The sequence below is a fragment of the Carlito syrichta genome, unplaced genomic scaffold, assembly GCF_000164805.1.
Source record: "Carlito syrichta isolate Samal-C Ts95f unplaced genomic scaffold, Tarsius_syrichta-2.0.1 Scaffold301786, whole genome shotgun sequence".
Taxonomy (NCBI): domain Eukaryota; kingdom Metazoa; phylum Chordata; class Mammalia; order Primates; family Tarsiidae; genus Carlito; species Carlito syrichta.
The window spans coordinates 709,322-722,189 of NW_007245882.1; the positions used below are offsets into that span (position 1 = coordinate 709,322).

Here is a 12,868-nt window from a genome sequence, read left to right on the forward strand (position 1 = left end):
ACGTCAATAGTGCTGAGCCTGGGAAACCCTGTTGTAAATGAACAGAGATACCTGCTCTTGTGGTGTTTATGATCTAGTGTGGGGAGACAGATGATAAACAGTCCAAATCAAAAATACAAAAATTGTGGATTATGTCAAAAAGTGGTTGATGGAAAGAAAGAGGAAGTAGAACAGAATAAGGAAGAGTGCAAGGGAAGAGTGCTGTGGGTTCTTATGGAGAGTAGGAAGGGCTATAAATTTATACTGTTTGGGAGGTGAATCAGGAAAGGAAATTTTGCTACTGAAGGTTTAGCTCCATGACCTGGAAATGACCCGTCCTTTGGGTCCAGTCCAGTGTTGCAGAGCATTGGACCACTCAACTTCAGAGACCATCCTTGCACTAAAAAATAATTATATATATAGCACTCCAGAACCAAGGGACATCTTAACCTCCAAATAAAAATAGAGCAAACTGCCATGGACTAGAAATCATGATTATTTTCCACGTCTTTTCAGGAGTGTTTAAATTCTCTTTCTCAACACCTCCAGTGTGCTATCATCACTAATGCAGGACAGTGTTAATTCAATGCAATTTTTATTGCTCATTGTCAGTTTCTCACTTTTTTCTCAGAGCAAGAGTAGTGTGATATCAGCCTCTCCCAACAGCACTGTCTTTTTTTTTTTTTGGTTCTGTAGAGATTTCTCTGATTAGGTTGATTTCTTAAAAACAGCAAAAACAACTGTAGATTTTAATATCCAGGGGAAAGTTGTAGTCATTGATGCTGTTAAAACTTGGGCCAGTGTACATACATATACATACATGCATACACATGTGTGGTCCCGACTTATGATAGATCCATTTTTCGACTTTACAATGGTGTGAAAGCGATATGTATTCAGTAGAAACCATACTTAGAATTTTTATTTTTTCAATATTATATTTGTGTTAGATGATTTTGCTCAAATGTAGGTTAAAGTAAGTGTTCTGAGGATGTTTACCATAGACTAAACTAGGCTATGATGTTTGGTAGATTAGTTGCATTGGATGTAACTTAGGATATTATTTTCAACTTATTGCGATATAACCCTATTGTAAATTGAGGAGCATCTCTATGTATGTATGTACACATACATATGTAACCCCCCATGTATATATGCATACATAGACATACATTTAAGATTTCATTAAAATTTATTTATTTATTTATTTATTTTTGAGTTGGAGTCTCACTCTGTTGCTCAGACTGGAGTGCAGTGGCTGCTCCTGGCCACCGCAGCCTCAACCTGCTGGGCTCCGGCGATCCTTCTGCCTCAGGCTTCTAAGCAGCTGGAATTACAGGCGTGTGCTACCATTCCCGGCTAATTTTTTTTTGATTTATTGTAGAGATGAGGTCTCACCAAGTTGCCCAGGTGGGTCTCAAACCCGCGGGGTCAGGCAATCCACTCACCTTAGCCTCCCAAGGCGTGGGATTACAGGCTGAAAATTTATATTAAAATGTGATTTTTGTAATTTGGTAGGTATATACAGGTGCTTGTTTTCTTGATTTCTCTCGTTTCTTTATTACAATTCTTTACCAAGCATTGGCACCTAGAAGGGACTCAACAAATGTTCGTTGATTAGATAAACGAACTGTAAAAGTAAGTTTGAGGTGACTAGATTTCAACTTATTTTGCCACATTTACATGAACTTATTTATGTCACTGAAACACAATTTGGTAAGTAGCATATTCTTATGGTGTTATTGTGATATATTCATTCATTTTTAAATCTATATTTTTCATTTTTAGAATTATTGCAAGGGATATGATTTGACCCATAGGGTTTCTTTTTTGTTTGTTTGTTTTTGAATTGGAGTCTCACTCTGTTGCCCAGGCTGGAGTGCAGTGTCATACTCACGGCCATTCCAGTGTCGACCTGCTGGGCTCTGACAATGCTTCTGCCTCAGCCTTTCAAGTAGCCAGAACTACAGGCACATGCTACAATGCCTGTCTAATTTTTAATTTATTGTAGAATCAGGTCTTGCCAAGTTTCCTGGGCTAGTCTTGAATCTGTGGACTCAGGCAATCCATTTGCCTCGGTCCCCCAAAGTGCTGGGATTATAGGTTGAGCCACCGAGCCTGGCCAACCCATAGGGTTTCTACATCCAGGGACGCATAAGACTCTTAGTAGTTAATACTTTTTCCGTATACTTTAAACCCAGGGAGAGAATATTAAACAAGAGAATTCGTTTTGATAAATGTTTTTGATTTAAGTGTATTTAAATTGATAATGTTAAAGGAATTATGCGCGGTTCACCCTTTTATTTTGGATGCCATCCTATTGAAGAGCCATTTGACCAGTTCACTGGATGTATGTTCTTTTCTTTTCAGTGCTATTTCTTCACGATCGAGTTTGGTCTTTGCAAGCAAGAAGGGCAACTGCGGGCATATGGAGCAGGACTCCTCTCCTCCATTGGAGAATTAAAGGTATGAAGTTGTGAATGAAAATATCCTTCCCAAGCAAACTGGTTCAAGGTCATAGAAAATATTGATTTGTTTGTCTGAGCATTTCTACCCACAGATACCCCATAAATATTTAACATAGAGGATTTGGCACCTCCGATGTGGATGCTGACCTAACTTTTTGCACTTCTGAAAATGGGTCATGCCTGTCTGGGTTTGTGGTGTGACTCAAATGCATGAGCAACCATGTGCACAAATCAACAGGAATGACAAATGTATGCTCAAATGTTGGGTAACAAATGGCTGGCCTAAGTTTAGTGCTGAGAAGTGAGCAGTGAGCTAGCAGTGATCCTCCTGATTGAAATTCATCTGTGAGTGTGACTTGGTTACTCTGATTTCTGTCACCTCCCTGGCTCCCATGGACCTCATGCATCTATTTCCCAAAGGGGAGTTTGAGGTTATTCCAACTTCTTCAGAATTAATGTGTGATAAAATACTTGTGGACATAAACATTTTGAAGAAATCAAACTAAATAAGTACACTGTCAGATAGGTATCTCACACGTAATGATGCCAGAAAATGCTATTTTTTTTTTGCCTTAAAATACAGTAAAATGATTATCTATTCCAAAATGTTGAGATCTGGAACATTTGGATAATTTAAATATTTAAATTAAATATTTAAGAATTGCTATTTGTAGTACTGGGGGATAGCAAGTTTTGGTGCATTTTGAATGCAATGTGATACACAATCTGGAAATAGTGCTGAAAATAATTTAATATTTCTTTGCTTATTCAGACTAACATCAGGATTAGAGACTATTCTGGAGTTTTTATTTTGAGAAGTGATTAACCTTACATAATAGAATTGGGAAGTATATAGTTATAGGAACTTTTTGGTTGGTTGTATACTTGAAAGAGGAAATTTAATTATAGTTTTATCGAGTCTGCTCATTTTAGTACTCCATTAATTCATTTCTTCATTCCTTTCTCAAATGTTCCATTGAACCTCTGCAATGTCCATACACTATGTAGGCACTGGAGATAAAAAGACAAGTAATAATAATGAAGAATAAGAAGAAAATAATAACAACTTGAATAAGCATTTAAATAGACATTAATATTTTTGGTGCTTTAGACATTAACTCATGAAATTCCCATAACAACCCAATGAGATAAGTGGTATTATGATCACAGATGAGAAAACTGAGGGATAAAGACATCAAGGAACTTGCCTAAGTTCACACAACTAACAAGCGTTAGAGCTGGGCCCACATACCAGAAGTCTAAACTCTAGGATCTGAGCTCTTAACCACTAGGCTACACTGACTGAGATCTTTGCTATCAAAGAGTTTACTATGGATTCTAATACAAGAGATGAAGAACCGATCAGTTAATGCAAAAAGTGTGACAATGTAAGACATGTGCCTGGCTCACATTAGGCCATGACTGAGAAGACTTCCTAACAAGGGCCCTAGTGTCCAAGCGGATTCTTGAGAGATGAAAAGGGTAAGAAGGAAAGGAAGAGAGTCACTGGACAGCAGCGGGTGGACCACTGAGACCCTAGTCAAAGCCTGGTTCATTAAGGAACTGGGGAATATTTTTTAACAAATTTTCAATGAAACATCCATTTAGGCTTAATTTCTGTACAGTGGTCAAAGCCCACAGCGATAGCATGATGTCATATCCCCATAAGACCATGCCCTCTATAGAGTGCTTCTCAATTTTCCTGGAAAAAAAAAAAAGAGTCAGAAAACAATGGAACCCTTGAGCCACATCTATTTACATTTTCCTCAGATGGTTTATAAATTATACCAGAAACAAGAGAAACAAATCTCTCGCAAAAGACTTGCGACGGGTCCTTCGGTCTAGTTAATGAGGCATGTATAGGCAGCACTAGGGTGAATCTGTTGTTCTTGTTGCTATTGGCGCAGACAGAATCATCTGGAGATGGAAATCAGTCAGAAATAGGTACACCGAAGGGCAATGTCTGCCATGCATCTCCTTGTTCTGGTCCATCACCTCCAGCCATTAGTGTTCTTCAATTCTCAAATTTCAATACTCCAACATCCCTATGATTGCTATGTTGGACCTCTTTTACAATTCAGAAATTCTTTCTATAAGAAATGTCTTGATTGTTCACTGAGAATACATAATAATTTTCCTTAGCACCTCTTCCCTCACCCTCTGCCTGCACTGCTTGTGACAGTGCCTAAAGTTTTCTCATGGCACTTCTGGACACTTCTAGCTTTTATTTAAGTGAACAGATGATGGTCCTGGATCCATGTAGGGTTGACTTTATTAATGACATTATCATAATTCCTGTGTAAACACGCTTATAGTTTTGAGTGCTCTTGCTCTTTGAAGTAAAATATTTTATGCTTTTCCAGTTGCTAGAGGTTTTGGCGTCGTCTTTCTTTTCATAAGTATCCACGATTCACCTTCTCTTCCTGGATAGTACATATTCTGAAATGTGTGCTGAAAGAGGCTAAATTTTCCTGATCATCATAGATACTGCTCTGTAAAGCTGACCAAGTATTTCCCAGTGGTGTATCTAAAGTTTGGATAACTTTTATTTTTTCCCTCTTATTTTTTAACAATGCTTATTTTTTTCTTTGAAGACAGAAACAAAATACATATGGAAAAGCTTGTAAAAGCTATCATTAATCTAATAGCCATAAAGATTACTTTTACCCCCTCCACAGTCTCTCTTGTTCAAGTTCTAATGATCTGTTCTGTAGTATACTTTTAGGAATTCTAAAAGTATGTCTGAGTGGGGCTTTTTCATCACTGTGGAGAGCAATTAATAATGAGCTAAGTCATCTGGTACACTAATATTTAAAGAAAAGTTTGAAAATAGGATAATTGATGGCCTTTTACCCATAGTCTAGCTTGCATCTTTTACCCTTTTTCTCTTTATCCTAGAGTTAATCAAACTATATATTTAACATTTTAAAATTTATTATTTGCTTGCTTATGCATTCATTTTGTTCAACACACAAAATTGAGGGTCCAAGATTTCAAGAAACCTAGATGTCTAGCAGGGAATTTCTAAGAAAGTGACTGATAAGGATTTTTGTTGAACCCAATTCTCTTGGAGAAGTGACAATGAAGTTTGTTCACATTAGGTGGTAGGGAAATGATTGCTAATCAGTGAATTGGCTGAGTCTTATCTGAAAAAGTTAATCCATATCAAAAGTAAATGGTGATTTTTATTTCTTTTTCAAGAATGAAGTTAATTTCTAGACCTTTATTTCTTTCAGGTAAGATATTAGACTTTTTTTGTAAATAACCTTAACACCTACCTCATGGTAGATGCTGAAATACTACATATAAATATATCTTTTTTTGTGACAAAGCTGATGGTTTAAAAAATCTTCTTACTGTTTTTTGACTTTAGTTTTAGGATATCTTGCACGGTGGATTTGTTGTTTTGTCTTTATATAGCTATTCATCAGCATTCTCAGAACAGCTTTACATTTATTATAGGCATTTGTATTTACTATCACTTGCAGCAACTCTGGGAGGTGGTCAGAATTATTGCCAAACTGTAGAGAAGACAGGTCCCCTGGAGTCATCTGGTAGGTCAGGGTGTGGCTAGACTTAGGACTCTGCTGCTGGGCTCTCCTACTCTTAACCTGTTCAGATGGCTCATGCCTTTCTCCCTCCTCCCCTTTCTTTTCATGAGGCAGACACTGCTGGTAATGATGGAGAAAATGCTGGACATTTGGGAGCTGGAAACTGTATCTTTGGTTTTTTACAAAAGGTTTGTTTGAAGTCAGAGGTTGTTCCCTCCACCCTGCAGCTTATTCAATTTGATGAAACTTTCAGCATCACCAATTTAAAAAAGTGTAATGCGACATTGCCCAATTTGGCACTAGCGATATATATGCCACATTCTGCTAGTTGAGAGAAGGTTAAAAATATTACATACATGCACACATAGTGCATGTGTACATATACAAATGTATGTATATATTTGTTGTTTCGATGTGGGAAAAGATGATTGTGGTGTGAATGTAGGAGTGCTAGCAAATTCTTATTCAGAGTCTAGGGCCCAAATTACCCATAGACCTGACTTCACACTTGAGTCTTTTTCCAACTTTAATCAGTCCTAATATAGAGAGTGAGGATCACAGGGTTCCCATCCAGAATAGTTGAGATAATAACTCTGTGTCATCGCAGAAGCAGGTGTCTGGGAGGAAGGAATATTTTAAACTGATGAACTCTTGGCATTCGTTATTGCAGACTAGGGCCTGGAAGCCTCATAGCAAGGGCTGTGTTTCTCTCTATGTGGGTTCCAGATCCCTGAAGAGAGGGGCTGCATAAGTGGTAGAAGGTGAACATGTGGTTGAACACACATGTACATGAAGCATCATCTGTGGACTGAATTAGTGATGATAACTAAGTATACCAAGCACTTCTCATGCCAGACCCTTGGTGTGCATTACCTCATTTAATTCTGATGACAACCCTGGGTTATAGATATTATTAGTATTTCTGTTTCCCGGGTGAATACTGAAATTGGCTTACAGAGATAAGGTAACTTGCCCAAGGTCATGTAATTAGTTAGAGATGGAGTGAGATTTGAACTTCAATTTTTTATCTTAAAGACCTGCCCTCTCAATTGTCTTATAATATTATCTACTAATAATAAGATCCTGGGAAATTTTTGATGTTGAAAAGATTTTTATGTGCAAAACACTGGTATGGCAAGTAAGTCTTAACTTGTACACTAAAGCCAATTAATTGGTAATGTTCGCCTGTATGGGGAAGGGTGGGGAGGATGCTGCAGTCAAATTATAGTGCCAGGTGTGGAGGGAAGTGATGGTTGTTTGAGTGCTGTGTATCTGAAGGCTTTGTTAAAATTGTGTTGCAAGAAAAACCTTAGAATTCATGTGGGTCAATCTTTTCAGTTGATCAAAGGAAACTGCAGCCCAATGTGGGGTTCTTTCACTCATTTGATATCAGACCTCTACCCTCTGGGGCAGCTACATTTAGAACCCAGGTCTCCCTGTTCCCAATCCTGTGCTCTTGTCTTTAGCATTGTGGGGTAAATCCAAAATAGTTCTTTCAGAGGGTGTTCAAATGAGAGAAGGTGACTCCCAAGCAGTCCTGCACTTTTAAAATGACTCGAGAGTACAAGACTGTCAGTCAGGTTCTGTGAGTATTATAAAGCTTCTCTTTGCAGGAAGTTGGATTAATTCTTACAGACTTCAGGATACCAGACTGTCAACAATTCAGGAAGGAATCACCACAGTGTTCCCTGGGGACATCAAGTAGTTTGGCTCAACGTTTACAGAGAATCTACTCTGGACATAGAGGAGAAGGCACAGTAGCTGTTCCCCAAAACTAAGGGGTTTAAGAGAGAGACACAGGAGTTGAGAAGCAAACTCAGTTGGGCTTCTTCACTAGACAGTGAACACTGGACCCAAGGGAGACATGGATGCTATTTTATACCCCCTCATTGGCTGCATGGATGTTCCTGGCAGTCGGGACACAGGATAGCTCTTCGTCAGGTAAATGAGACCAGTTATGGGGGCAATTTGTTGGACTCACTCACTGGCTGCTCCCCTGCCTCCAGGTTTTTGTCATTCTCCAGGCGAACCCATGGGTACCATGATTACTCCTGTGTTCGTTAATAGCAGCACTGGTTCCATACTCCATGGGTTGAGAGATCTCTAGCAGGTAACCAGCACATCACATGCACGGCAGGCTCCAGAGGGTAGACTGCATTTTTTGAGATCTTAAAACAATTAACTTCTAGTTTTTTCTTTAAATATTATATATTAGACAAATGTGATCTATATTGCCAAATAGTCTTTGCCTCAAATGTTATACACGAATCCCTTAATTTTCCTGAAGTATGGGGCACCCTACCTTCTGGGCCTTTTCTTGACCTCTTTTGATTCCCTTTGTATGTTAAAATGATTTAAATGAGTATTTGGCTATTCAGTGGAGTCATCACATGATTAATTTTTCTAAAGTCACAGTGATTTCCATCTCTGTTATTGTATACATACATTTTGGAGGCGTCTTCTACACATAGAGACTGCTGAGGTTGTTAATGTCCTATAGACACATTGGCGATCCAAGCAGATGAATTTCACTTCCTCCCTGTGCTTGTCCTTGACCCAGTGAAACGTCTTTGGCTTAGCAGGGATGTCTCAGGGGAGCCATGGCTTAAATCTTCTTATAGCCTGTGCTGCTACGACTCTGTGCATGCCCCTGAAGACAGGGATGAGAGAGTAGAAAGATTGAGGGCATTGAGTCAGCCACTGTCCTTCTTTCCATTTGCACTGATGGATTAATGGACGATGAGAGAAACATACTACAGTGAAATGTAACAAGAGTGTGCAGCTGCAAAGAAAGCTAATTCTAATTCTGAAAACCATGGCGAGCCAATCGGAAGCCAATTCTTCACAGAGGAGCAAAGCTCTTATAAAAGGACATTTTGTTTCTTGAAATTATGAATTTGTTTTTGTAATGTGGACAGAATTATTGGTCATGTGGAACCAGAATCCCCTGATGTTCACTGGACTGCATTGAATCTCGCACAAATGCATTTGCAAGTGTAGTGACCTTCTGCTTATAATGAAGTTGTTCTGTGGGGCAAAAAAATGAGTTCACTTTGAGAGGCCCTCTGCATTCCATGATTCATATATGCATTGATCTGGACAACAGAACTTTGTGGGAAAGCAAGTTCCATACAGGGTGCCCTTTCTCTTATGTGTCAGTCTTTTGGATCTCAATTGCATTTTCAAATTTAGGCAACCACAGACTTCCGCATGGAGAACTGTAAATCATTCCCTGCATTTTGAATTTGTTGGAGGAATGCACCAAGAATATTGAGCAGGAAAGGGTATTCAGAATTTCTCCAGAAAACCTTTGTTGTTAGCAATTGAGAAGATAGAAAAATGCTACGGGTGAAATCCAGAGGCTGAAATAGAGAGTGTCTTCAGGAACATCCAGCCGAAAGCTCTCATTTATAGGTGAAGGAATGGAAGCCCTGGAAAGCTGAACAATTTGCCAAGAGTACCCAGTTAGGCAGCAGCAACACTTGGACTAGAACCCTAGTTTTCTAACCCAGTTCAAGGCAGTTGCTGCCACTATATTTTTCTCACTCTGCCTCTCACGCCTAACTAATTTGCCTATTACATTTTTTAAAAGACAGAATTTGGCCAGGCTAGGTGGCTCATGTCTGTAATCCCAGCACTTTGGCAGGTCAAGGTGGGAAGATCGCTTGAGGTCAGGAGTTCCAGACCAGCCTGGGTAACATAGTAAGACCGCATTTCTACAAAAAGTTAAAAAAATTAGCTGCATGCAGTGGTTTGTTCTCAGGAGACTGAGACAGGAGGATCACTTGAGGCCACAGTGAGCTATGTTCATGCCACTGAACTCCAGCCTGAAGGGCAGAGCAAGATCCCGTTCCCTCGACACCCAAAAGACAGAATCAAGAGTAGTATTTCTCAAAATAGAATTCATAGCTATGCAGTCAGCATGACCTTGAATGCCTTTAACATGCTGATTTCTGGGTTTCATGCAGGCCTACCAAATACAATTGAGGTCTGGATATCTGAATTTTCATAAGATCCTTGGCAATTCTTATGCACATTACATCTCAGAGCCATCAATCTAGGGTCTATAAACAGGCAGGTAGCATGTAGCAGGAAATGACCACTAACTTTTAACATCACTGAATTTGTCTGGAGAATACAGTCCTTCATTGTTCCTACTGTTCTTAGTGCCAGTCATGTAGTGGGCCAATGATGGTTCAATAAATAATTACGCTGGCTTTCCTGTTTTTTTTCCTAATGCCTGCTTTGTGCATAACTATAACTATTAATATTACCCCTTCTCCCCCACCACTGGCAATATTTATCTGCTGTCTATTGCTTTGCAGTACTTAGTGGAAAGCAAATGAATGTTTTGCAAGTGTCGTCAAGTATACAGGCCCACTCCATACTCTGTTGATACACTGTGCCTGGCCTCAAAATGTATCAAGATGAATCCACAAGTAGTTTAGTCAGAGCTCAAATTACCTCTCCATGCAGGTAATTATTACTTCTGCCATTAAAGTGAAATTTTAGTACATTGCTTATAGCAATAAATTTAGGAGTATATTTATGCTGTCCCTGCTTCTATTCATAGTATAGATTTAAAATTCCATTTCTGTTGGGGTACAGCTCTAAACTGTCCTTCCGTATGAATTTAACTGATGAGAAATAAAAATGATACCATCATCTCATTTCCCCCTCAGTACCTAGCACTCTTAAAAAAAAGAACAAAACAAACAAATAAACAAACAAAATGTTAATACTCAATTCACCCTGCACATGGGAGCGTTCTATATTTCATGACAGACTAGTTCTATATTTCATGACAGAGAGTTCTATATTTCATGACTGAACAGCTCTGTAGGATTACCGAGCTTTCAAATGTGTTGTAAAAGTGTGATGTCATGGCACTTTGGAAGTCTTATTATGGAGTTTAACAGGTTTTGTGGTATATTTTGCAGCATGCCCTTTCTGACAAGGCATGTGTGAAAGCCTTTGACCCAAAGACAACTTGCTTACAGGAATGCCTTATCACCACCTTCCAGGAAGCCTACTTTGTTTCAGAAAGTTTTGAAGAAGCCAAAGAAAAGATGAGGTAAACTTATTTTCCTCCTATCTAGAGAAAGCCACTTTTTATTTTGCTGGCTCTGTTCCTTCCTTCTGTCTATCTCTTGTACCAATGAGGGTTGATCACATATCTTTCTATTTCTGTTTATACTGCAGGGACTTTGCAAAGTCAATTACCCGTCCCTTCTCAGTATACTTCAATCCCTACACACAGAGTATTGAAATTCTGAAAGACACCAGAAGTATTGAAAATGTGGTGCAGGACCTTCGCAGCGATTTGAACACAGTGTGTGATGCCTTAAACAAAATGAACCAATATCTGGGGATTTGATGCCTGGAACCGATGTTGTTGTCAGAATGATCTTTTGGGGGCTTAGTAGCAATTCAGTCAATGTCATATAACACCAGTAACTTTCTGTGTCATGGCTTGGCTAATAAGCATGTGATTTCTTATATCTATACCTGCTTGTAACTTCCTGTGTTAATGTGTAAAACACCATAAGAAGACCAATGACAGATAACCACTCATTGTATGAAAGAGTATAATATGCTTCAATGTCTTAAATAGATTTGGCATTCCTGCTTAGTGTCCTTAACCCAATTGCATCTATTTAAAATTTGTAACAAATAACCCTGTTATGAGACTAGTTTATGCCCTTTTATTTCTCACATCTGAGCCTTCCTTCTGTGTTCATTTGATAAAATGAAAATAGCAGTGAAGCTGTTTCTATTTTCAATGGTATCCGTGTTTTCACAGCGTTATTTGAGATAAACACAGAATTGTAGGAAACTTCCCATAATAATAACAGAAAATTCAATATTTTGTTTCAAAAATTGTTGACGTAACAGTAGTTGCGATGATTTTTAGGTTGAATATTTATACAATGCAAGAAAGAGAACTGATTACAAATGGAGTATATAGGTTGCATTGACCTTGTGGAAACTCAGATACAATAAGCTTCCTGAAGTATTTTGGAAGGCAATACTTCTAGAAAGGACATTAGTAAAGACTAAACAAACTGTGGACAACAAATCTCGTGACTATGAATTTTATGCTGGAATAAAGTGAATTATCATGCTCAGATGTTTAACCCATTTCTTTGGTCAAAGGTAAATAAAATCATAGAGGTATAAAGATCATCTTTGATTTCAAAGATGTGGAACTGAAGTCACAGAGAAGTTAAGAGATTTTCCCAAAGCAGCACAGTTAGTTGTGCACTCACATTCATAGTCCATTGCATTTTCCTTTCAGATTGCTAAGAAATTCATCTTGGGGTATGCATGTGTTTACGTGTCATCAGAGAATGAAAAGTAATGCCTATCAAAACTAATGTGTATCACTAAATAGGAGTAGGTTTGTGATCAGTTGTTTCCAACAGTATATAAGTTGTCCCCCTACAGCCGCAAACCAGGCCAGATCTGTAAGAGGTTTTCCACATTCCCAAACTAGCAACTTTGGACAAACAATAGTGATACACCATGAATTAAAAGATGAAATCAAATGATTAAGTGAGCAAATAAAAAGCACTGAGAGTGAATGAATTTTATCTTCTTTTGATTCTCTAACCAGACACAACTACTGTCCCAGGATTTTGCTTTCGTGAGAACACTGATGCTGAAAGTGGAGGCAAGAAAAAGTAGAGAAGAAAACGATGACAAAATAATTAGTGGCAATTCTAATATATTTACACGAGCAATCTCCAAAGATGTTCTTTTAATAAGAAATTACATATTATTTCAAGCAAATTCATATTCTTATATGAAGTCCACTATGGATCAGAGATCTTTGGGCTAAATATATTCAGGAAGACCATGAGATAGAAT

The 12,868-nt window shown here is 38.4% G+C and overlaps 1 protein-coding gene across 1 annotated transcript in view; it reads left to right on the plus strand.

Annotated features, from left to right (window-relative positions):
* TPH2 (tryptophan hydroxylase 2) overlaps nt 1-12,125 on the plus strand; it is a 96,487-nt gene extending 84,362 nt beyond the window's left edge. Inside the window, exons 9-11 of the mRNA XM_008055240.1 lie at nt 2,350-2,445; nt 10,939-11,072; nt 11,201-12,125. Coding sequence (XP_008053431.1) covers nt 2,350-2,445; nt 10,939-11,072; nt 11,201-11,375 — 405 coding nt within the window. The 3' untranslated portion in view covers nt 11,376-12,125. The remainder of the gene's footprint in view (nt 1-2,349; nt 2,446-10,938; nt 11,073-11,200) is intronic.
* The last annotated feature ends 743 nt before the right edge of the window (nt 12,126-12,868 follow it).